General features: G+C 44.7%; 1 protein-coding gene and 1 non-coding gene across 2 annotated transcripts in view; one reads left to right on the top strand and one right to left on the bottom strand.

Moving 5' to 3' along the window:
* LOC112831071 (uncharacterized) overlaps nt 1–23,828 on the bottom strand; it is a 24,475-nt gene continuing 647 nt past the window's right edge. The window contains exons 2-6 of the mRNA XM_073900881.1: nt 23,113–23,514; nt 3,586–5,413; nt 3,273–3,397; nt 2,443–2,515; nt 1–565 (exon numbers count right to left, since the gene is read on the bottom strand). Of these exons, the coding sequence (XP_073756982.1) occupies nt 5,165–5,413; nt 23,113–23,514 (651 nt within the window). The 3' untranslated portion in view covers nt 1–565; nt 2,443–2,515; nt 3,273–3,397; nt 3,586–5,164. The remainder of the gene's footprint in view (nt 566–2,442; nt 2,516–3,272; nt 3,398–3,585; nt 5,414–23,112; nt 23,515–23,828) is intronic.
* LOC112832114 (U6 spliceosomal RNA) lies at nt 7,495–7,601 on the top strand. Its single transcript, XR_003210316.1, has one exon. It is a non-coding gene; the product is annotated as a U6 spliceosomal RNA (small nuclear RNA).

Genomic DNA, 23,828 nt, shown 5'->3' on the forward strand with positions numbered 1-23,828 from the left:
TCGTAAATAAACAAATGAATTTATTAGAAGGATAGAGAGTAGCTCACAGAACAGGAGAAGCTGAGGATCTTCTTCATAAAAGTGTCAGGGAAGCTCTGGGAATTCCGGTGTTCGGAATAATGCAGTTTTCTTTGGCCGCTGTTACCAGAGTAAATGATCTGGGACCATTCGAGTTTTTGTGCCTTTTCTCTTGACATCAGAATTCCAGGTCAAGAGCATCTGATAGACCTGCTTTCAATCATGTATGCATCCTCCCCTTGGCCAGGTTAAGGGGAGGCACCATGATTGATAGTCATTTCTCCTATCAGGGAAGAGTCCTTCTCCAAAGAAAAAACAAGCCTCTCTGTCCTCAGGCTACTGTAGCACCATGGCTCCCCTTTGGCAGGGAAAGAAGTGGTGTAGTTCTGCAGCACGAGGTGTGGAGGTGGCTCACACTATTTGTAGCTCACCGTCTTCCAGCTCTACCTCGTACCTTCTCTCGCCTCCAAACCATGAATTAGCACACTCACCGTTCCCACACCAGGAGAGCATACGCACACTCTGCCGCGTGTGAGCAGCTTAGAATCTGGGAGAACAAGAAGAGTGGGCAAGAGGAGTGAGACTGGAGACAGAAGTGGGGATCACGCCCTCCTTTTGAGCTGTCGAGTTGATTTTATGTCTCCTCAGGTCAACACGTTTTTTTAAATTATTATTATTATCTAATTAGAGAGAAACTCAAATTATCTTTTTACTGCAGTACCTTGAGTTTTTTGTGATTTCTTCAGTGAGAAGAGAAAACAAAAATACAGTCATTGTCAATGTTTAATTCCTTTTTCTAGAACCAACCTCACTATAATTTTTATTACATCACATAATTAATTATACCATACCTAATTTAACGTGTTCTTTTATTGATGAGATAAATAAAAAAGAAATTGAGCATTCCAGAGGAGTGGAAAAAAGTTAATGAGCAGAGCCCCCTCCCCCACACCCACCCCCCAGGCAACGTGCTCATTTGAATGCTTGCTGACTCTCCAATCCTAGATCAGTTCTGTCTTGGGGTTTCCATATGAGTGACCTCTCTGCTGGTAGCAGCTGGCAACTTATAATACACTCAGGACTTCGTCCCCGTGGAACAAAACAACGCCACAACTTTAGAGAAGAAATCTCTTCCAATGTTATGCCTGTGCAGGTTCCAGTTTGTGGAATATCTAATTCTGTTGTTTTAGAAATATATATGGGCAGGGGCGCCTGGGTGGCTCAGTCGGTTAAGCGACTGCCTTCGGCTCAGGTCATGATCCCGGGGTCCTGGGATCGAGCCCCGCATCGGGCTCCCCGCTCTGCAGGAAGCCTGCTTCTCCCTCTCCCACTCCCCCTGCTTGTGTTCCCTCTCTCGCTGTCTCTCTCTCTGTCAAATAAATAAATAAAATCTTTAAAAAAAAAAAAAAGAAATATATATGGGCTTGTTTCTCCCTTAAACCCACTTAAATTTTTTTAAAAAGATTTTATTTATTTATCTGAGAGAGAGAAAGAGTGGGAGGGTGAGGTAGAGAGAATCTGAAGCAGACTCCATGTTGAGTGCAGAGCCCAACGCGGGGCTCGATCCCATGATCCATGAGATCATGACCTGAGCCCAAAGCAAGAGTCGGACGCTCAACCGACTGAACCACCCAGGCACCCTAAATATTTTTTAAACTTTGGTATGTTGTATATAGTTTGGTGAGAAGCTAATAATTGAGTTTGATTCATGACAGAGCAAATCATTATGTTCATTCGGCTTTTCTCTCTTTTTCCTTTCAGTTCAAATTACCTACTCTAACACTGCAGATTTCTCTCATGCCTCTGTCACTGTAAGCCACCAAAGCAGAATGGAGCTGATGTTCACTGAACACCTGTCACATGACAAGCATTTTGACAAGTGTTTTTGCATACATTATTTCATTTACCCTTGTAGTATCTTCAGTGAACATACGTGTAACCCAAGATCCAGAGCAGTTAAAAAAAAGTATCCAGGGTCACAAAGCTAGTAATTGGTAGGTTCATCTTGGAACCTACATCTGTTTGATTTCAAAACACATTCTTTCCATTCATTGTATAATGTCAAGTAAGATAGTTAGAGATCAGCTTATCAAGAATTCCTAAGCATCCCAGGAACAAATGCATGTTAGGAGTTCCTGAAGATCAAATGGTGACAGAAAAGATGGCTGAATGGGAGCAGAAAGAATCTTGTATTTGACATGTAGTCTCTTGGTTCTCTCTCTCTCTCTCTTTGGGAGCACCCAGAGGGTGAGTGGACTGAGTACTACTGAGTTCAGTGTTGAGCAGGTTAGGTCAGGAAGAAGGATCACTGAAGGCTAGGGGATCATAAAGTAATTCCAGAAGCTTATAGACTAGACAAAAACAAAACTTTCATTTAAACGGACATTGATTCATTCTTTCGTACAATGTACAATGAATATTTACCGTGTGTATCTGTGGGAGGCCAGGCCATACAAAAATGAGTAAGACATGGTTCTTCCTTCAATGACTTTAGCATCTATTGGGGAAGACAGATAAGTTAACAAGCTAGTTAACAAAGGGATGGTAATATATACCATTGGTATATATATTGTATATGGTAATATATACCAATGGTAATATATACCATTGCACTTGGGTGCCCTTTCTATAATCAACATATAGTGGGCACATGCTGATTTTTGAACATTCATTATCTACTCCATTTAAAAAAATTTTTTTAAAAAATTTTATTTATTTATTTGAGAGATAGAGAGAAAGAGCATGAACAAGGGGAGAGGGAGATGAAGAAGCAGACTCCTCGCTGAGCAGGGAGCCTGATGCGGAACTCAATCCCAGGGCCCCGGGATCATGACCTGAGCAGGAGGCAGACGCTTAACTGACCGAGCCATCCAGGCGCCCCTATCTACTCCATTTTTATTTCCTTTTGAAGGATTACATCTCCCTCACTGGAAAGTGTGATGAGATTGTTAAATCTAGGTGCCCTGAGCCCTCTACTCACCCACAAATAGCCACCTGACCAAATAGCCACCAGCCCCTTGTTGGGGGAGGGTAGAAAGCAGGAAGACCAGTTAGGAGACTACCACAGGAATTCAGGTAAAAGATGGTGACAAATTGAACTCAGTGGCTGGAGAAATGGAGAAGGGGAAGATGGATTCCAGACTCAGAGAAGACAGAGCTAGTTGGACCTGGTGACTACAGATGTGGAAAGCCAGGAATATGAACAGTAGGATGAGGAGATTTTCAGTGAAACAGAGTAAGACAGCTTCCCTCACCTCTTTTCTGTTGCTCTAGAGGGTACATTCTGAGTCAGCCTCGGTTTTGGCAGCATTTTCTTATTGGCTAAGGCTGTCTTCTTCTCACTTCACCCTCCCAACCCTGGAATGAATATCATTTCCTCCTAAAAAAAAAAATCCTCCCCATTATCTAGAAATCTTGGCAAGGACACCAAATTCCTCTTTTCATCTTATCTCCTAAGCCCCGGGGATACATGTTCAGTAGATTCTTAGAAACAGTCCTGGATGGCACGTAGTAGTCCAACATCAACAAGCAAACTGCATGATGACTATATGTCACAAGCATACTTACTATATTTGTGATCCCATTTACATTCTCATCTCTGCAACCACAGCCCACGTAGTTCACACAGCCTCACCTATGGGGATTCCCAGAGTGCTCTGCACCTACAGGCTTTGCTACAGACGAAGGGTATTCAAGTGCTTGTGGTCATGTGGAAAGAATCCAACAGCACTTGGGTGTGCAGAGTTGGACTCGATGGGCTGTTCTATCCCTTCCAAAGGGACAGGCAGATGGCAACCTTGGTTGAGTCAGTGCCCTCTCTGCCTGCCTGTCCTTTGTACCAGTCTTTTGGACCAATAAATAAATACAGTGACACCCATAACTACAACCTCTTATCTGCAGGAAAATAAGCCAGTAGGAAGTTGTGCATGCAAGACACGCAACATCTACAAGAACTAAGGACTTCCCTGTCCCTAGAAAGGCCCTAAGCCCTGGATTTGGGGAGGCTCACTTTTGAGATGGAAAAGACGAATTGATAATAGCTCTAGTTGGATCTTTCTCTAGTTTCTCTTATTGGAAGATACGTTGGAACTTTAGTATCTTCAAACAAACAAACAAAGGTAACTAGCATTTCCACAAACATATTAGTGGTACTTGAAATACCCCATTCCTGGGCAATCTTCTGAAAAATAAAAGCAAAGTTTTGGTGCGTTCCAGTAGCTTTCAGAAGCCCAGCATTTTCAAAGCCGTATTATTGAATAGCTCCCACATTTAATGCTAAGTAAACAATATGCTACGGACACCCAGATTATAAGGGAAATTCTGATGGATGGGAGAAGGAAAAGAACACTGTCTCATGTACAATTTAGGCTCCAAGGCAATTTCTGCTAGATGATTACTGTATTTGTTACAGCTTGATCACCTGTATTTCATTTCAAATAAATTTTCTTCAGTCTCTTTGCCAACAAAGCATATTTGATAGAAATGCCTCAAAATCAATTTATACTACTTCACCAGTTTTATGCATTTTAAATTTAAGGAAACAACAATTAGGATATTTGCAATGATGAAAAGAACTCCATTAAGCTGCCACAAATGTCAAAAGTTCCTGGCTATGCTAACGCTTATGTAATTGTTCTGGAAACCCCACGCACCGGAATAGACCTACAACACTAGGCATGACTCACTGAATATTTCTATGCACATAGAAATTTAGAGCATCTCTCTAAAATGCTCTCCAGTTGGGAAAAAGACAAAACATAAAAACCCCCAGAGAACGTGTGGGTTCTCCAATTTCCAAATGGTCCTCATTTCTTCTCGTGACTTTATTCCCAAGTTTGTTTTTGGAGAAGTGATGGCTGGTAGCATATGGCTGGTGTCCTAATCCCCTGACCAGTGTCAAGGAAGATGACATAACACCATGAAGGGCTCAGCAGTATGGGCGGGCCTGGGCCCACAAAGTCAAGGCTCACTGGCAGCGTATATTCTGATCGTTTCTGTTGGATGCCTTGTGCAAGTCCAAATTCTTACAGGGAATTTACAAGAGCTTATGGCATACCTGTGTCCTCAAAAGCCGATGTGTGGTGGTACTTCTAATACCGAGGTAACACATTGATCATTGGCCCTAGTCGTGGGATTGGGAATTCACTCAATGGTGAGCCAAACCAGTTTCGTGGATGGGAAGGTTCTGAGGGCAGTTCCACCAGGCCGTTGAAACAGTTTTTGTTTGGGCAGGGAAGAGGCAGGTCAGCCATTTGGAGGCCACTGGCAGGCCACCCCAAGGAATGTCAAGAGGAGGAATCTGGCGGGCAATTGCCATCGATGGACCAAACGGCCCGTAGTGAGCCCCAAGGCCAAGGACAGGGCTTGAGAAGAGACCCCCAAGCGCGGGGGAGTTCTGAAAAGAAAAGGCAGAATTCCGGTTTTAGAGAAACTTGGAGGCGAAATATGGAGGAATGACTGAGACAAACTCAGTTGGTAGGACTGGAATAGCAGGGTGAGCCTGGAATAGGAATAAGGTGGGCACCTCACAGCCGTAATGAAGCAGGAGCTCAGAACAGACTCCAAACAAAGCCCAGCTGACCAGGGAACGAGCGAGGTGGACTTGCGTTTCCTCCGCCCACGAGCAGGCTTGGGCCCAGTACCTGGGCTGGGGCTGCGCTGCAGGTGGGGCCCTGCGGCCGAAGGTCGAGCCGGAATCAGGGCAGGACACCAGGCAGATGGTGGGGCACCACCCACACCAAAGTCCTTGTGGCCCCTAGCCCTTTTGTTTTCATGACTTAGGTCCCGTCTTTTTTTTTTTTTTTTTTTTTTTTTACTTTTTTTTAACTCTCCGCATCTTTTTTTTTTTTTTTTTAAGATTTTATTTATTTGAAAGAGAGAGAGCACAAGCAGGGGGAGCTGTAGGCAGCGGGAGATGCAGGCTTCCCGCTGAGCGGGGAGCCCGATGGGGGACTCGATTCCAGGACCCTGGGATCTTGACCTGAGCCAAAGGCAGATGCTTAACTGACTGAGCCACCCAGGCGCCCCTCTCTCAGCAACTTTCAAATATACAATACAGTATTATTAACTGGGGTCATCATGCTGTACATGATCTCCCCATGACTTATTTATTTTATAACTGGAAGTTTGTGCCCTTTTTGCAACCTGAAATTCACAGCCCAAACTCCTCAGGCTGCTCATCTTTCAGGATCCAGTTCAAAGAGCATCTTCTGTGTGAAGCCCTTCCTGGCTTCTCTGGGTTCCAGGAGCACCTTATACAACTCTCTGTTGTGACACTTAATACACTTTGTCTTGTCCTGTTTTTCTTTACCCATCTCTCTCCCAACTAGCCTTCAAATTTCTTGCCAAATGAGTCTTGGCATCTCCTGAGCCCAGCATAGTACCAGCACACTGTAAGAGCTCAATAAATATTTGATGATAAATAAATGGGGTGAACAAGTATTTATTAAATCCAAATCGATCAACTGATAAGGTAATGAATGAAGTAATTGTTAACAATTCCATATATTGACAAAAACCACAAAATATTAACAGTCGCTAACATTTGTGTGCTGACTGTCCTGGGCTTCTATGCTCGATCCTTCACATAGACTATCTTATTTCATCTCCACAACCACCCAAGATGTAAGTGCTATTATAACACCCATTATACAGATAAGAAAATGGAGGCATTATGCTAACATCTTTAAGAACTGGATCTCATCTGGGATCTGTATATTCTACTCAGCAATAGAATTCCTCATTCCTTGGGCCTTCCACTTGCCACAGGGGATGTAGTGGCTCTTGACAGTTGGGAGGAAGGTGTGATCAGGCTCTGCTTGTCTCTCTGCTTCCCTCCTTCTTCCCCATGTCTTCCATTAACAAGGAAATGATGTCCCATGCAGTCCTACTGGCAAGTGCCACATTGGAAAGTGCCTTTCCTGATGGGTAAAGCCTCACTGGAATTGGCCAGAGTTCCCTACTCCTCCTTTGAGTTCTTTCCCTTGCTAGCTGTAAGGTGTAGGATGTGGCAGAAATTGAAGTGAAATGACAAGGAGTTTTCCGCTGCATCTGATATTTACATATCTACCTTGTTGTGAGGACCACACAGGACTTTACATACCTTACCCTCTTTAGTCCTTACCCTACCCTATGAAGCAGGTTTCTTCATCCCTCAGCGTACATGGGAGCCACCTGAGATTCCCAGAGGTTTAGCAACTTGCCTAATGTCCTAGAAGCTAGAAGCAGAGCCAGGATTTGAACCTCCAATCTGATGCAACTCAGCAAATATCTATGGACCACCTCTTTTTGGATGCACCATCCCCTTCCTACACAGCATGTGGCCACCAATACCTGTTAATGTCAAGGACGTGGCCATAATCACCGTCTCTGGCTATTGGTCAGGGTATCCTTTAAAGCATGTCATGGAGGCAGTTTTTAAATCGACCTATTTAAAAAGTCACGGTGTTAAAAAATAAAAAAAAAAAAAAAGTCACAGTGCTCACTGCAGCAGCACATACACTAAAATTGGACCCGTACAGGAAAGATTAGCGTGGCCCCTGCACAAGGATGGCACACAAACTCATGAAACGTCCACATTGTTTCAAAGAGTGCACTTGCTGTGGTGAGGACTGGGTGCTGTGTGGAAGTGTTCAATAACCATACTGTACCCCTGAAACTAATATTACACTGTATGTTAACTAACTGGAATTAAAATAAAAACTTTAAGAAAGTCACAAAGATCCAATTCATTGGTGGAAAAATCGCAAAAATTTGAGACTGAAGCCATGGATGACAGTGGGTAAGATGAGCAGCGTCTCTAGTTAGAAAAACCCCACTTCTTTCTCCTGACTTCTGCCCTTCTTTTCTGCTTGCTGGCAGCTCCCGTGCTCCTAGTTTACACGCAGGCACTTCTGTTGACCTGTTCATGATGGGTGGTGATAAGCTCTTACGAAATGATGCACCAGTGGGAGAGAGCAGATCCAGAGTTCACGCCCGCACTGCTTGCTCTGTGAAATTCCAGACTGTTTAATCGGCTCTATCTCAGCCTAAGAACTCCGGATTCCACTTTTCTTAATGACTTTCCCCTCCTTAAATGCCTACACAGTTATCTTGGAAGAAGGAGAAAAAGAATAGATGAATCACTTGCAGGAAACGGGGCAGAGACATGTGGTTGGAACGGCAGATGGCTGTGTGTGTGGGCACATCGCTGTCTCTGTTGTTCCTTCCACCACCCTCTGGAAATGAAGCCTTTGGAAGAGTACGTTCATTCCAGAGTGGGGGCTGCGCCTGCTTTCAGGTGCTAACATGCAAACCCACATCCACACGGCTTCTTCTCAGACATCGGAACTCCGGGGAGAGTAGAAAACTCAGGCTCTGGCCCAGATTGGACAATTCATCCTCTCCTCCAAGTTTTGACATTAAACCTTCTAAAGATAAAGTAATAAGCTACATACAATTAGTGGCAACGAATTTCTCATGCTGTCTTTTTTGTCCTGCAGGATATGAAGTAAGTACATAAATATTCTTCCTATGTGTCACAGTGCAAGCTCCTGACCTCATAAGGGATTGGCAAATGCCTATAGGTAAGCTAGAGGGAGATTTACATTCAGATAAAATAGGCATTAAGCAGGAGAACACAAAACTGTTCTTGGTGGGGCTTTTGGTGGTGGGGGCGTGAAAAGGACATAAAGACAGTGTCCATGTGTTACTCCCCGTAACAAGTTAGCTTCTTGCTGTATGTATTGGGATGTCACCAACCATGGCTGTTTCACTTGGATAACGGAAATAAGTTTCTAGAATCCCAAGGATTCAAGAGAACACAGTTTGATACACTGTTTTTCAGAAGGCTTCATGGAGGCCCTCCTGTTACTTCTACATAAATTCCCAAGTGTCATCTGGATGTAAATGCTAAGATAAGTAATTGTTATTTTATTTTTAGGTGTATGAAACTCACTTCACTGACAGACTCTTAAGAGAGTCCTCGGTCACTGCCATCTGCCCTCCCTACCCTAGACCCATGCTACAGGACCTTGTTGTGAGCACAGAAATGTGCAGAAAGAATTTGTCACCTTTTTCCTTGGTGCATTAGAAGTTTTGGTAAAATATACATCTAGAAATCGAAATATATTCCCGAGCACAAATTACATACTATTTGGAAACAAAGCATTGAGGTTAGCAGTTTTAAAATTAATGAACACTCCTTTAAAATTTAACGTTATAATACAAATCATCTGACTAAGAATGAGTAAACTCAGTCCAGAAACCAATCTGAATAGCCATAAAAAACATTTCATCAATCATAAATCCCAATAATAGAATTTCTACCCCTATACTCATTATGATTTGATGACTCATTTATCTGAAAGTCGTTCATCTTAACCTTCACGAAAGCACTAATTCTTGAATCCTAAAATGCTTTAAAATTATCTTTTGTAATTTTAAAACACGACCATACTGGACTAATTTTTGTGCCTTTCAACATCCCCCCAGCCCCACGTGATCCCTGGGCCTCGGCCTCCTCCTGAATGGACAGACTCCTGAGGGTGCAGCTTTGGAAAGACCACATCTCACCTGCTGCATCAGTAGCCAGGGGCTCCAGGACCCAGGTCTGAGCTGACGAGGCTCTTGGACCTTAATGGATGGCCAATCCCCTCCCACATCTTCCAGGCAGCTCAGCACCATCTCCCTCCTGGTGTAACTTGTAGGACAAGCAAGGAAATTCGCAAATTTCTTCCTGAAGTATTACCAGTTCCTTAACACACCACCTGGTATCTGCATTCCTTCCTTCCTGGCTTTCTCTCTCTTTCTCTCATTTTTTGAAGCCTTGGGATTGCACCTTCCAACACAGTCTTAGCAAGAGATCTTTGCCTCAGGTCTTATTTTTTAGATAATTTGACTAAGACAATGAGTTTTTTAAAAATCACATGTTGTATCTCCAATCTGGCCTCCTGCCTACAGTCTGTTTTCTTCCCGGTTAGAATGATGAATGGAGATCTATAATCCCTGTTAAGGTTAACTAGAGCTGCTCCAGTGAAATGTCTCTGGGTTGAGAATATGTTTCCTAAATCTCATCTAACTTTCCTCTAAGTGAGTTTTTTTTCTCACCGAAATAGGATTGGATATAGTAGCTCTTTTCTCAGATTGACTGCTTCTGCCCAGCTTGGTGTGGAGAACCAGGACACCAGACAGTGGCCTTTCTATATCCACCCTGCTGTCTACTGGACCCACTTCCTGACCGCCGTTTTATTATCTCTGATGGTATCTTCTACCTTCACGGCGTCCTCGCCTCCCATCTCACTTACAGCGACTTCCTCCTATGTACTCGTGATAAAGCCAGTTCAAAGTGATATTCAAAATCCCTTTGACTCAGGATATTGTTTTGTGTAAAATATGTGTCTTTTAATCAGCAGCTAAACAGCATCAGCTGCCAAGAGCAATGTGGTACATGGGGATTGTAAACAAGGCACTTCGGTGTCACAAGTCTTTCCCAGACTGAGAAAGAGAAGTCAAGGGACTTTTTCACTCCTCTGTTTAATGGGTCAGATCATCTCTCATGAAGGGGACTGGGGGTGAGGATGAATGCTCTTAGATATCTGGTGGTATCACTCTTTCCACCTGAGCAGGAGGCGGGTACTGTGAATGCCTGGAGAGTATATTAAGGCTGTTATTTTAATGAGTTAAAATTCCTTAGAAGGTTTGCATAGATAATAATGGCTGAGGCAGAGTTTAAGACAAACAGCCCTTCTGGGATTAAAACTAAACAAAAACCAGGGCTCCTTAACCCTGAGCAATTCTAAGGAGTGAGAGCAGTTTTAATTACAGCATGAGATTTATAATGAGTCGAGAAGGAAAAGTCAGGCATCAGTGAGTTTTGTATAAAAATGTGCTCTGGGATTATCCAGTGCCTCTACATGTTTTCTGTTCGAAAACAGTGATTGAGGGACGCTTGGGTGGCTCAGTTGGTTAAGTGTCTGCCTTCGACTCAGGTCATGATTCTGGGGTCCTAGGGTCGAGCCCCGCAGTGGGCTCCCTCGCTTCTCCTTCTGCCCCTCCCTTGCTTGTTTACTCTCTCTCTCTCTGACAAATAAATAAATAAAATCTTAAAAAAAAAAAGAATTTATCCTGCAGATATACTCACGTGTAAAGGGGATAAATGTGTAGAAGACTGCATTCATTGCAGTCACTACTTGCAATAGCAAAAAAGACTCTGCACAACCTCAGTATCCATCAATAGTTAAGATCAGGTAAATAAATGATGCATGCCCACACAATGGAATACTATGTAGCCATAAACATGAATGAGGAAGCTCTATGTTTTCTCATATGAACCCATTTCCAAAATGTGTTCAGTGAAGAAATCAAACTGCACCCCTGTGTGTTTAGTCTGCTACAATTTTGTATATGTGCTGCCGAAGCGAGCACTAGTCTGCTACAATTTTATAATGAGAACATCAATACTACTAAATGTACATGCTTATACATGCGTAGACGCTCTCTGGGCAGCTACACAGAAACTAGTTAACAGTGGCTGCCTCCAGGGAGAACTAGGTAGCTAGGAGAGCCTACCTTTACTGTATATCCCTTCTTTCCTTTGGAATTTTATTCCATGCACAAGTTATCACCTGTCCATATATAACTCAATAATGCTTTATTCTTTAAGAGAAGAAAAAACTCGGTAACATGTGCAGACATTTGAAAGGGGGCTCTCATCCAATGCACGGGAAAACTACATTCTGTAGTTCCAAGTCTGCTGACAGTAGCATATCTGTTGTTGTTTTTTTAAAAATAGACTTTATTTTTTAGAGCAGCTTTAGGTGTATAGCAAAACTGACCAGGAAGCACAGAGATTTATACACACACACACACACACACACACACACACACACACACACACACACATATATCCCGCCCCCACACATACACAGCCTCCCCATTAACCACATCCAGCACCAGCATGGTACATTCATCATAATTGATGAGTTTACATTGACACATCATTATCACCCAAAGTTCATAGTTTACGTAAGGGTTCACTCTTGATGGTATACAGCGTATGGATTTTGACAAATGTACAATGACATGTATTCACCATTGCAGTATCATACACAATAGTTTCACGGCAGTAAAAATCCCGTGTCCCTCCAGTTCATCCCTCCCTCCCTCTAACCTTGGGCAGTCACTTGATTTTTTTATTATCTCCATAGTTTTGCCTTTTCAAGAGTGTCCTATAGTTGGAATCACAGACTATGTAGCCTTTTCAGACGGGCTTCTTTCACTTAGCAATATGCTAAGTTTCTTCCCTGTCCTTTCATAGCCTGATAGTTCATTTCTTTTTAGTGCTGAATAATATTCCATTGGATCAATCACAGTTTGTTTATCCATCCACCAACTCGAGGACATCTTGGTTGCTTCCAAAGTTTTGGAAATTTAGAACAAAGCCCCTATAAACATCCGTGTGCAGGTTTTTGTGTGAACACGTTTTCAACTTTTTGAGTAAATACTAATGAGGGTGATTGCCAAATCATACAACCAGAGTATGTCTAATTTTGTTAAGAAGTTGCCAAACTGTCTTCTAGAGTGATTGCACCATTTTGCATTCCCACTAGCAATATATGAGAGTTCCTGTTGTTCCACATCCTCACCAGCTTTTGGTGTTGTCAGTGTTCTGGATTTGGGCCATTCTAATAGGTTGCTAGTGGTATCTCATTGTTGATTCAACTCACATTTCCCTGATGACATTGGATGTGAAGAATCTTTTCATATGCCATCTGTAGATCTTCTTTGGCAGGTGTCCATTATGATCTTTGGTCCATTTTTTAATCAGGTTGGTTCATTTTCTTACCACTGAGTTTCAAGAGTTAGGTAACAGTCCTTTACCAGATGTGTCTTTTGCAAATATTTTCTCCCAGTCTGTGGCTTACACATTTTTTTTAAAGAAGTGAATGTAAACTTTGAAGACTGAAACAGAAATTAAATTATCAAATGGCTACGTTAGTAACAAATGGATAAATCTTTATTATTTTCCCTTTATAACTGATTCTTTGTTGTCAGCACTGCCATGTTTCTAGATGTTTCCTGGAGCCTTGGTAGTAAAGGAATCTAACAACTAATGGACGAGCAGGTGTAAATGCAGACTGTGATACTATGGTATTTCAACTGCCCTTAAAATATGATCTAATTTGTGTAAGGATTAAAAATTCTTCTTCTTCTATAATTTGTAATCTCTCAATTTCTTCATGATGAATTTTACCAGTAAGCTTTCCAAGAAGTTCATGTTAAGAGAGAATAAATGAATTAGAATAATTTACTACACCAGAGCAAGTATTTCATTAGAGAGAACTTATCACTTATTACTTAGGTGAAGGTACCTCAGGAAGTAGCATATATTATCTTCTCTTTATGTGTTCCTGGCATGTCTCCTCACTCTATCACTCTGTAACCCCTTAGTTGCCATATATAAAGAGAAGGACTCTGGATGGATGGACTCTCACGTCAGTCATCTAGCATGACCATCATTTTGGATCTAGAATTTTGAACTGTCCTCATAGCATGACAGATGCTACCTTTGTAATATTCTCTCTTACATCACAATCCCATGTGTGGAGGGGAGTGTCCCCATGTGATTTATCATTTTATCCCTCAGAATACCTTGCATCAGCTCGCAGGTATATTGAGCATGGATTTTTTAAAAGGTAGAAGACAAAGTGATTTCGGCAAAATTTAAAGCATTTTCAGTCTGTAGTGCTTTCTGCGATAGATGCCCGTGTTACTTTTCCAAAGAGAAAAGAGAGTTCCGGTGTGGTCCAGGGTGGTGAATTGGAGATTTAGTTCTGAGAAAGGGCCAGGTGGCAGATGGAAAAGGCATGACCAGGTGCCCTTAGCTTTGAGGACAGACTCCAAGACCCAGAAGGCGAACACAATCTGAAAGTCTTATCCCAACTCTCCACTTAAGTGACCGTGTGTAACTCCATCTCTGAACATCGGATGCTCCCCACCCCCACTGCTGCAATCGGAACCAGAGGAGTAACACTCCTTACACTCTTGTTTGTAATTAAAAACAATGAGGTGACAGGCTTTCTTCACAAAATGTCACTTTTGCAACCAAACATGTTGCTGTAGCATTTTCACCGTAAAGGTGATGGACCCTTTTATCAGAAATACTACTTCCTGGGTGGTGAGCACCTGAAACTTCTGCAGCCTCCTCCCTCCGTGGAGTGTTTCTGATGCTTTCATTCAGCTTTCTGCTTTTCTGTGGGGCTGGAAATTTTTTTTAAAGTAGGCTTCACGACAGGGCTTGAACTCACGACTCTGAGATCAAGACCTGAGCTGAGATCAAGAGTCAGACGCATAACCAACTGAGCCACCCAGAAGCCTTCTGAGGCTGGAATTTTTATAACAAAAAGTAAGAGGCAAAAGGCAGTTTCTCTCCTGGAGCAGAATTATACCACTGGCATTTAGAGTAACATTGTCCCCTCTTTCCTGGCTACAATTATAAGCATCTCACATACCTCCCTATGTGAGGTAAGGTAAGTATTTTGTCATCTTCTATTAATAGGGAGGGATTCTGAGTCACAGAAGGGCTAAGTGATTTTTCTAGCCCCAGAAATAAGAGGAATAAAATGAAGCAGGATGATGAGCACGTTATTTTAGGAATGTGGTGGTATAGCATCATTTTCCTGGACAATTGCAATTGCTTCCTAATTGGCTTTCCTGCCCCTGGTTTTTCTCCCCCCTGCAGTCTACTCACTTCTTTGTTATCAGAATCATATTCTGAAATCATGTCACACCCTTGTATAAATATCTTTGATGACTTCACGCTGCCTAATGAAAACTTCCGAACTCCTTAGCATAGCATCCGAAGTCCATTTCCATCTGGCTTTAAACTACCTTTCTTACATTCTTTGCCGCTCTGCACCCTCCATACAGTTGTCATGCATGTGCATGGCTCCAAACCTTTGCTTCATGCCACCTGTCTCTCTAGCCTAGACTGCCTTTCATCTCCTGTCCCTCTGGGATGAGGGAGAGGGGAAATTTCTTATCCATGGGGATCTAACTCAGATACCCTCTTCTCTGAGACACTTTGCAACATCCAAGGCCCATGAACCATTTCCCCCTTTTGCTCCCTCCCATAGCACTTCCTTTCTATTGCAATGATCATATTTATGGTTACATTCTAGCTACGTGGACAGGAGTCTAACCTATCCAATCAGACCTCCTTTTTGTGACAGCAGGGTCTGACGCTGACTGATTTCCACATGTCCTAGCAATCATTTCAGTTCCAGACACACGATTGACGGGTGCTCAAGAACTTGATGCTGCTTTCTTTCTTTCTTTCTTTTTTAACATTTTATTTATTTATTCACGAGAGACAGAAAGAGAGAGAAGCAGAGGGAGAAGCAGGCTCCCAAGGAGCAGGGAGCCAGATGCAGGACTTGGGATCAGGACCCTGGGATCATGACCTGAGCCGAAGGCAGACGCTTAACCATCTGAGCCACCCAGGCGCCCTGATGCTGCTTTCAAGAGAAACCTTCTTTTAGGCAAATCCACAGGCAGTTTTGGGTACAGTTTCAGGCCTCGTGAAAAGAAATCAGGGTGCATGCCAAGTTAAGAATTGAGCTTTCAAGGACAAGCAGATTAGTTATGTTTAACACTGCATTCTTCTGTTATGAAGTCCTGAAGTTTGTGGGGAGAGCATGCTCTTTGATTCCGGGTAGCCATCCAAAACATTTCTGTACTTCCTGACTAGAGCTGATGGGTGAGCAACATGGCTGTCTGGGATATCATTTGGAGCTTTCCAAAGTCTGGACCACCTGTATGAGCCACTCCTGGCTGCTGGATTACAACAGTTGCCTGGGCCCCTCTCTAGACATTCTGAATCAGAGTCCTTGAGTTAGAGACCTGTGAGGCCTCTGGACTGACAGCAAGTACCTCCAAGGTGTTTCTAAACATTCGAGACCCCTGGTCTGGCTGGAAACCTCTCCCGAGGCAAGGGGATTGATGGGGGATGCATGCTGTGGATCTGTGCAAGCCAGTGGTTCTCAGCTCAGGTTGCATATGAGAATTCCCTGGTGGATTTTTGAGACCTATCAACACCTGCCCACCCCCCCACATCATTTAAATCAGAACTACTGATGATGGGATTTGGGCATCTATGCTTTTTTGAAACCTTTCCTTCTGAACCAATCTGATGGTAGAATAAATGTCAGATTCCTTTTACAAAAATCATAGGTCTCTAGTGCTTAGAGCTCCCACTTACGTTGCACTCCTCACTGCGCTCAAACTCACTCTCACTATAGAAGTAAATCTCATACCAAATTTAACAAGTAAAAAAAAAAAATATGCTTCAGCAGCGAAGTACAGTTATGCAAACTGTGTGTAGCTGGGAAAGGTCTTTCTCTCTACCCCCAGTGCTTTGATTAACAGCACCCTGCACGAAAGGGCCATCCTAAAGGAAAGTCAGCAATGCTCCAAAATCAAAACCAGTGGGTTTTGTAATCTCATGGGGGCAGGATCCTAGGGGAAGTGGGGAGGTGGGGGGAGGTCACAGGACACAGGGCTGGAGGCCACCCGCACATAGGTGGGCTACAAGATGGAGGGTCCTATCACACTTCCTCTAACAATCACCGATTTCAGCAACAGAACTAATTTTTTTAGAACTAATTTTTAATCATTTCTTACCCCAAGCTGAAACAACAACAACAATAACAAAAACAAATGAACTCCTCTGGTCACTAAGCAGAAGGTGTTGATACATATTAAAGAATGTCCCAGCTAAGTATCCACTCCCTCAAGCGTTAGAGTACTACAGTTCTTACTTAGTTACTTCAAAGTAAATTACCATAAGGACAATGGAACAGAAGTCAGAGAAATCCCATCATAAAGGCTTTTCCCCTGGGAACTGGTTAGGCAAAATGTTAGAGAGAGGAAAGGGGGAAGAGTGGGGCATGACTTAGCAAGCATTTAGATTTTTGGGGTTTGGGTAAAGAATCTGAAAGTTCTGGTAGGTCCAGAAAAACCTGATGGGAATACATCAAAAGATGCACACTCGTCAGATGGTTAACAAAAATAACCTTGGAATCATACACGCGCAAAAATCACTACAGAAACTGTGCTAAGCAGCTGGTCTGTTTACTTAGGGCTAGGGGTGTCTCCATAATGTGTCCTCTAACAGGGCATCCTTCCCCCACGAATGGAAGATTCCTTTCCATTTCACAGGACAGTGGCTCTCGTACCGGGCTCGGACCCACCCCCTTTTCCTTTCACCTCTGAAAAGCTCCTGCTTGGCAGGAAATCAGAGAAGGGAAGGAACTTCCCATAAGATGAGGTTTCTTTTTTTTATTATTATTTTTAAAGATTTTGTTTATTTGAGAGAGAGTGAGAGCACGTGAGCGTGCAGGAGGAGGGGTGGGGGTGGAGAGGAAGAGGGAGAAGGAGAAGCAGACTCCCTGCTGAGCACAGAGCATAGTGCAGGGCTCCATCCCAGGACCCTGAGATCATGACCTGAGTCCAAGTCAGATGCTTAACAGACTGAATTACCCAGGCGCCCCAAGATGAGGTTTCTTAGATGTAAGGTCTTAAAAGCATAAGGACCCAGTATATAAATGGGTGTTCCCATCAGAGACAGAGAACCCAGATTACTGAGAGTGGTTACATCGTTTGGGCGGTGAACTCCCAAGATTCCTCTTGCAGAACATGAAGTTAACAGAACTGGCTTGAGGGGCACCTGGGTGGCTCAGCTGGGTTAAGAATTGTACTCTTGATTTTGGTCATGATCCCAGGGTCCCGGGATGGAGCCCCGCATGGGGCTCTGCACTCAGTGCAGAGTCCGCTCATCCCTCTCCCTCTGCTCCTCCCCCAGTGCGCTATCTCTAAAATAAATAAATAAAATCTTCAAACAAACAAACAGGACTGGCCTGAGCTGACAGTGATGGGGGGTGGGCTGGGAGACATGTTGCCCCTTCAGCAGGTGAGTCCTAGACTCCGCTGGGAAATTCCTCGGAAGCAAGCAGCAATATCAAGGTCACCAATTTATCCAGGTCTCGACACATTGAGAAACTGCAATTTCTGGGGGGCTTACATCACCAGCGAAGGGGATGGTAAAGCAATTGACTCTTTAAAATTTTATTTTTCAACATCTTGTATGGATAGTTTTTCTATTCCTGAGAATAAACTGACACTGTAGTGTTTTTTACTATATAATCTCCTTTTAGCAGGGTCAATAAATATTTATTAAGAACTGTGTGTGTGTGTGTGTGTGTGTGTGTTAATAATAAAAACAGGTAACTGTCAATGAATTATTATTGTTTCAGGACTGCTCCAACCCCTTTACAAATAGAAGTCACCTATTACAATAGCCCTGTAATATAGTATCCCCATTTTACAGATGAGGGCACTGAGGCACAGGGAGATTATATGATTTCCCCCAGAGTCACATGATTAGAAAACTGCTGAGTCAGGATTAGAATCCAGGTTGGTCTGACTCTGGAACTCCCAATGTTGAGCAACAAAATAAAATTTAACAAGTTATGTCCCCGGGGTTCCCTCAATATATTCTGGAGGATCTGCAAGTTCTTAAATTCGATAAATTCAGCTAAAGCATGCCTTGCATTGTGGACACGCACAATCATTTTCCCTGATTGCTGAGGCAAAAAGGGCTGACAGGAAATAGTACCTACTTAGAAAAATAATCCGTCTCTCTTACACAACAGCTATTTGGATTGCTCACACCTGCGTAAATAAAGGAACACAAGATAAGGAGAAAAGTCACCAGAGGAACCGTGGCCCACACAAGGAGGCACAAGGCAAATATTTCGCGTGTAGATGCAGCATGGCTAATGCCCAGGGAGCATCCATGATGCTTCATGACATGACTGAGGAGCTTCTGGAAAGACGACTACATATAGCTCCTTGCCTCCCTGGAAGGCAATGTAAGCCTAATTTCCCACTGAAGATATTGCTGGGCTTTGGAAATAATACAATGGGAAGCATTGTTCCTTTTCCAAACAACAAAGACAGTAACAAAAAATAGTTAAGTGGGGTTAGCTGTACTCAGAGATGCTAGCTTCCTGAGGACTTCTTACATATACACTTACGTATGCTTTTAGATTTCTTTTTTGAAAATAAAAGATACAAGGGAAGAATCAATGAATGTTTTCCCACTGGAAGGAAAGGGATGGAAGCAACCAAAGAAAGAAGAAAACAACATTAGTATCTTTAAATGAATTTGTTAGAGCATCTAGCTTCAAAGGAAAATTCTGGATGACGTCTCTATGGGCTCCTGAATGTACATTAATGTGCATTCCACTGGGTGATGGGAAACAAAAATACAAGAAAGTTGATGGAGACCATAGTTTTTAAAAGCTTAGCCTGATCAGGGCCAAGGTCTGAATTTCACAATAGTTTATATTTTTTCTTGAGGTCCTATCATTCTGGCAAGGTGTGACGGTGCCATCTCGTTTATAGGAAAGCTCCAACCACTCCCTAGATGTGACAGTGGCTATCATTCTGGCTCTGCTGCTGTCTAGCTCCCTGTTGGTTGCTGTCTAACCTGGCCCGTCTCTCCCCCAACCTCCACATTGTTTGGGACAATCATTAGCCTGTGCTTAATAAATTAGACCCTGCAGCTCCTCACCAAAGGGCAAGCTGTTCGACAGCAAACCAGGGGCTCATATTTGAAACTCCCTTGGGTTTTGCCTCTGCACAGCCTAAGATGTGCTGAAGGTGTTTCCTATTGGCAGTCCTTTGGGCCTCTTGGGTTCCACAGTTTCTGCTGCTCAGACATAACTTGCTGTCTTTTTGAGGCACCTGTCAGAAGAGCTCAGCTCGAGTTTTGTGAACCCAACTGCCCTTTAAGTCAGACTACGTTGAACACATTTCTCAACTGCAGTGAAATTCTGTTCTGAGATTTAGCGGCTCAGAAAGCCACTGGCTGTCACTTTGAAGGCTCCTTGGGACTTCTAAAAGGGAATCCTGAATATGTCACAAGACCACATTTTAAGTCAGACCTTCTAAAACACGCTCTCCTTATTAGCGGAAAACTGTTTAACTATTTTCACATGATGTGTTAATAAATGTGATTGTATTCACAGAGATTACTCCAAGAGGATTAAAGGTCATGCTGACCCTTTTGGGTCTAGTAAATCGCAAGTGTCCTCAAACACAGGAAGATTTCTGCAGAGTTGAAATGCTTCTCCAGTAGGCAAGCAAACATTCATAAACAAAAGACTTATTTTTAAGGAGCCTTCCAGGGGGAAACACCTAATGAAAGAAGGAAGAATTGAAGCATGGGTGCTTGGGGTATGCACACAAATACACACACATAGAGAAGTTAGGATGTAGCACGTTGCTTCTGTGCACTTGTGAGGAGTAGGAGATGACCTGCATCGCTCTCCAGGCTGGAAACACAGTTCTCTGGACATGAATGATACCCTCAGCAGGGAACTGGGGCCTCCGGAAATGAGGCGGCCTGTGGTCCTCTGCCTGATGCTAGCTAGAACTCTTCTGAGCTTTTTTCCTGAGAGCCTGGGCAACAGGGCCAGGATGATGAGGTTCATTGCAAGATCACCAGGAACAGGGAGTCAGCTTTCTGCAGGAAGGAGGCAGTGAGTTTTAAAGACATCATCTTTTGAATACTCACTTTGTGCCCTACACTTTTTGTGTGTCTAATCCTCCTTGTTCTGTAATGAAGGTATAGCTAGTCCTAATTTTACATACTGCTGAATTCCCTTCCTTCCTTTTTCTCCATAGCACTTTCACTTCCGAATATACGCTATAATTACTTTGTTTATTGTCTGTCTTCACTAGAATGTAAGCTCTGGCGGGGGATGGGGGGTGGAGGTGGTATTCTTGCCCGTTTTATTCCCCGATTTTCTGGAACCCAGAATAAATGAGTGAAGGAATAAATGAACGAATGAATGGAGGCCCAGAGAAGCTAAGTGATTTTCCCCTATCAAACTACTAGTGAGTGGCTGAGCTAAGGTTGGAGCCCAAGCCCATGTGCTGTGCTGACACACCAGATTATAATGGCAGTTGTTAGGATTAGAATCTAAGACAAACTCTAAGGAAGAAAAATATGAAGCATTTAGGGAATGGCTGACTAATAAAGAAGTGAGTGCAGAGAAAATCACCAGATGTAAAAGGAGCAGGGAAATAAATCTAACTTTTGATCTTTGACATTTATAGGGAGGGTGCAACAGGATATGTGAAGCTGGAAAAGCCCGGTGGTCAAAATTCAAAATGTAAAACTGAGTCCTTCGACTTTTGGCAGGGAACCGTGCAGTGCATGGTCTCCATGTTACCCTACAAGACGTGTATGAGGTGATCCTTAATGGTCTGTACAGGGTTTGGCCTCAAATCCTGACTCCACTGTTTGTTACTGAGTGACCTCTTGCAAATTCCTTAATCTCTGTGAATGGGGATGATTTACATGGGTTTTCTGAAGACTGACCAAAATTCTGCATGTTTCCATTTTTTTGTAATTTTTTTTTGTAAATTTCCAATTTACATATTTCTACTCAATCAATTTGGTGTGGCTGGAGAACAGGGTGTTGAAAGGGAACCAGTTAGGGAGAAATCAGAAGGGTGGCTGGATACACCGTGTTGACCATATTAAAGGATTTTGACCCTGGTCTGTAACAGCGCCTACTCTGACAGCTGAATTGGGATGGCTTAAACTGCCTAGGGCAGTTCCTCCGAGGGCTTCTCTGTAGACTAGGGAGTTCCAGGCGGGCTGTTAGGCAGGCCTCAAAGGGCATCTAGATAAGAACTCAGAACAGCAGGCAGTTTGGGAATTCAGAACAATAAAAACATCAACAGCTAATAGCACATCTACATCATGCTAGGGCACTTCACCCATTTAACCATCACAGAGATCCTACGAAGAGAATATTTTCATTATCTTCATTAGGCCACGTGGAAGATGCCGTTCACAACGGATTTAACCAAGGGCACACGCTTAGGAAGTGATAGGGACACAATTTTAACTCCGGCCACCCCGTTCCAGGGACCCTTTTTATGCCTCACCTCTTAGAACCGAGTGGTCAGAATGCCATTTTATAAAATGTGCTGAGAAGGACCGACATTCCGTTGCCGTAGGGTTCAGAAGCATGGGTCAAACTGTCTCTATCTTTAGGTTTGAGAAGTGTTGCGAGTATCCTCCCAAATCTATGCCCAGGTTCAGGTAAGTACACTTTCAAAATAGCGAAGGAACAACCAATTTCCCTCCCTGTCTCTTCTGTTGGAGATCCCGGGCTGAAAGATTTTGCTCTTTGCAGCTCCCCTGCAGGGCATCCTGCCTCGCCCCCAGGTCCCGGGGACTGAAAAGTCTCGGGGTGGGAAAGCCTGTAACAGGTGGGGGCGGATCGGAGGCATCAACTCCGGCGCAGGCCTTCTCCAGTTGGAACTAGATGATATCCAGTGAAATACGGGAATTTTGTTCCAAGGGATGCCCAAAAAAGGCGCGGGGAGAGCGCGCGGCAACCCCCACCTTCGTCAAACACGCTCCTCCAGGGGCGGCCTGCTTGCAGCAGAGCTCCAAAATTGGCAACCTGGGCCTCGCAGCCGCCTTTTTTTAGCCTACATTCCCCAAACCAGGGAAGAGGCGGGTGACTAAAAATGCAAATTGGAGCCGGGTCTTCAGCAGGCAGGTCCGTGGGTGCGGGGCGTCTGGTTGGGGGAGACCCCACGACCTCAGGTGCCCTCCACTCTACTCGCGGTGGGCGCCGGGAGGGGCGCCGGGGGAAGACGCTCCCCGCCGAGCCGCTGCCCCCGCTTCCGCCTCCCGGGCGGCGGCGGGACAATGCGCGGCCTCTTTTCCGCCGGGGGTTAGGGAGGGGAGGCCGGATTAGGGCCCGCGCTTTCCGGCCGCAGGGCCGGCCCCCCCCCCCCCCCCGCCCCGGCCCTAGCGCCGCGCCGGCCGCACACAGGTGGTTTTCCGCTCGGGAGGGGCAGGCCCCGGCACTTTTATATAACAATAGAGCTCTGCGCGCCGGGAATGCGCCTTCTAGCCGCCGCGGCCCCCGCCCGGCCACGCCTCCATCCGGTTCCCGGCCCGTCCGCCCGGCGGCGCCTCAGCGAAACGCGGCGCGCTGGCCTGGCCGGCACTTCCCCAGTTACCTGCGGGCCCTGCAGAGCCGTGGAGACGTTCTCTGCGACTCCCAGCCCTTCTTGCGAGTCGGGGGTCTCGGCAGGCACTCCTCCTCGACCCTCACCCATCCCAGGCCGTGACGGAACCCCAGAGTCGAGCGTTTGGCTCCACACGGTCGCCCGACACCCCGCACCAGCTGAGCCAGGAGGTGGGGGTGGCGGGGTGCTAGGCAAGGAGCGCACCGCGCAGGCGCGGCTGGTGCTCCGCAAGTGCCCGGCGACCCACAGGGGAGGGGGTTGCCGGGGTGGGACAGAGGCTTCCCCCCGTCGGGGCTCTCTGTGCAACGTGACCTGTCGCCGAGCCTGCGCGAGCTCCCAAGCCTCGCCGCTGGTGAGGACAGCCCGCCAGGCTCCCGCGCGCCCTAAATGCACCTAGCCCTAGCAGCCTCGCCAGACCGGTTCTTCTGTCGGAAGCCGAGCTTGCTGCCCAGAAATGATTAACGAGCGCAATCCCCCAGCGCGCGGTGGGTGACCGCGGGAAGGAGGGGGCGGGGGGGGGCACTTGGATCCCCGGAACAATGGCTCATAACGCCCCAGGCCGCTGGAGAGGAATAAAAGCATCGGATTGTCCAACCAGTTTGTTTCTGCAGGCTCCACTGTTTAAAAACAAAATAAAGTAATTTAAATGCTATTAAAAAAAACCCTTTCTTCCTATTATCTGGACAACCAGCCATTTGTTTGTTTGC

This window comes from Callorhinus ursinus, unplaced genomic scaffold, assembly GCF_003265705.2.
Source record: "Callorhinus ursinus isolate GAN/ISIS: 27379988/994484 unplaced genomic scaffold, GSC_fseal_2.0 scaffold14, whole genome shotgun sequence".
Classification (NCBI taxonomy): Eukaryota; Metazoa; Chordata; class Mammalia; order Carnivora; family Otariidae; genus Callorhinus; species Callorhinus ursinus.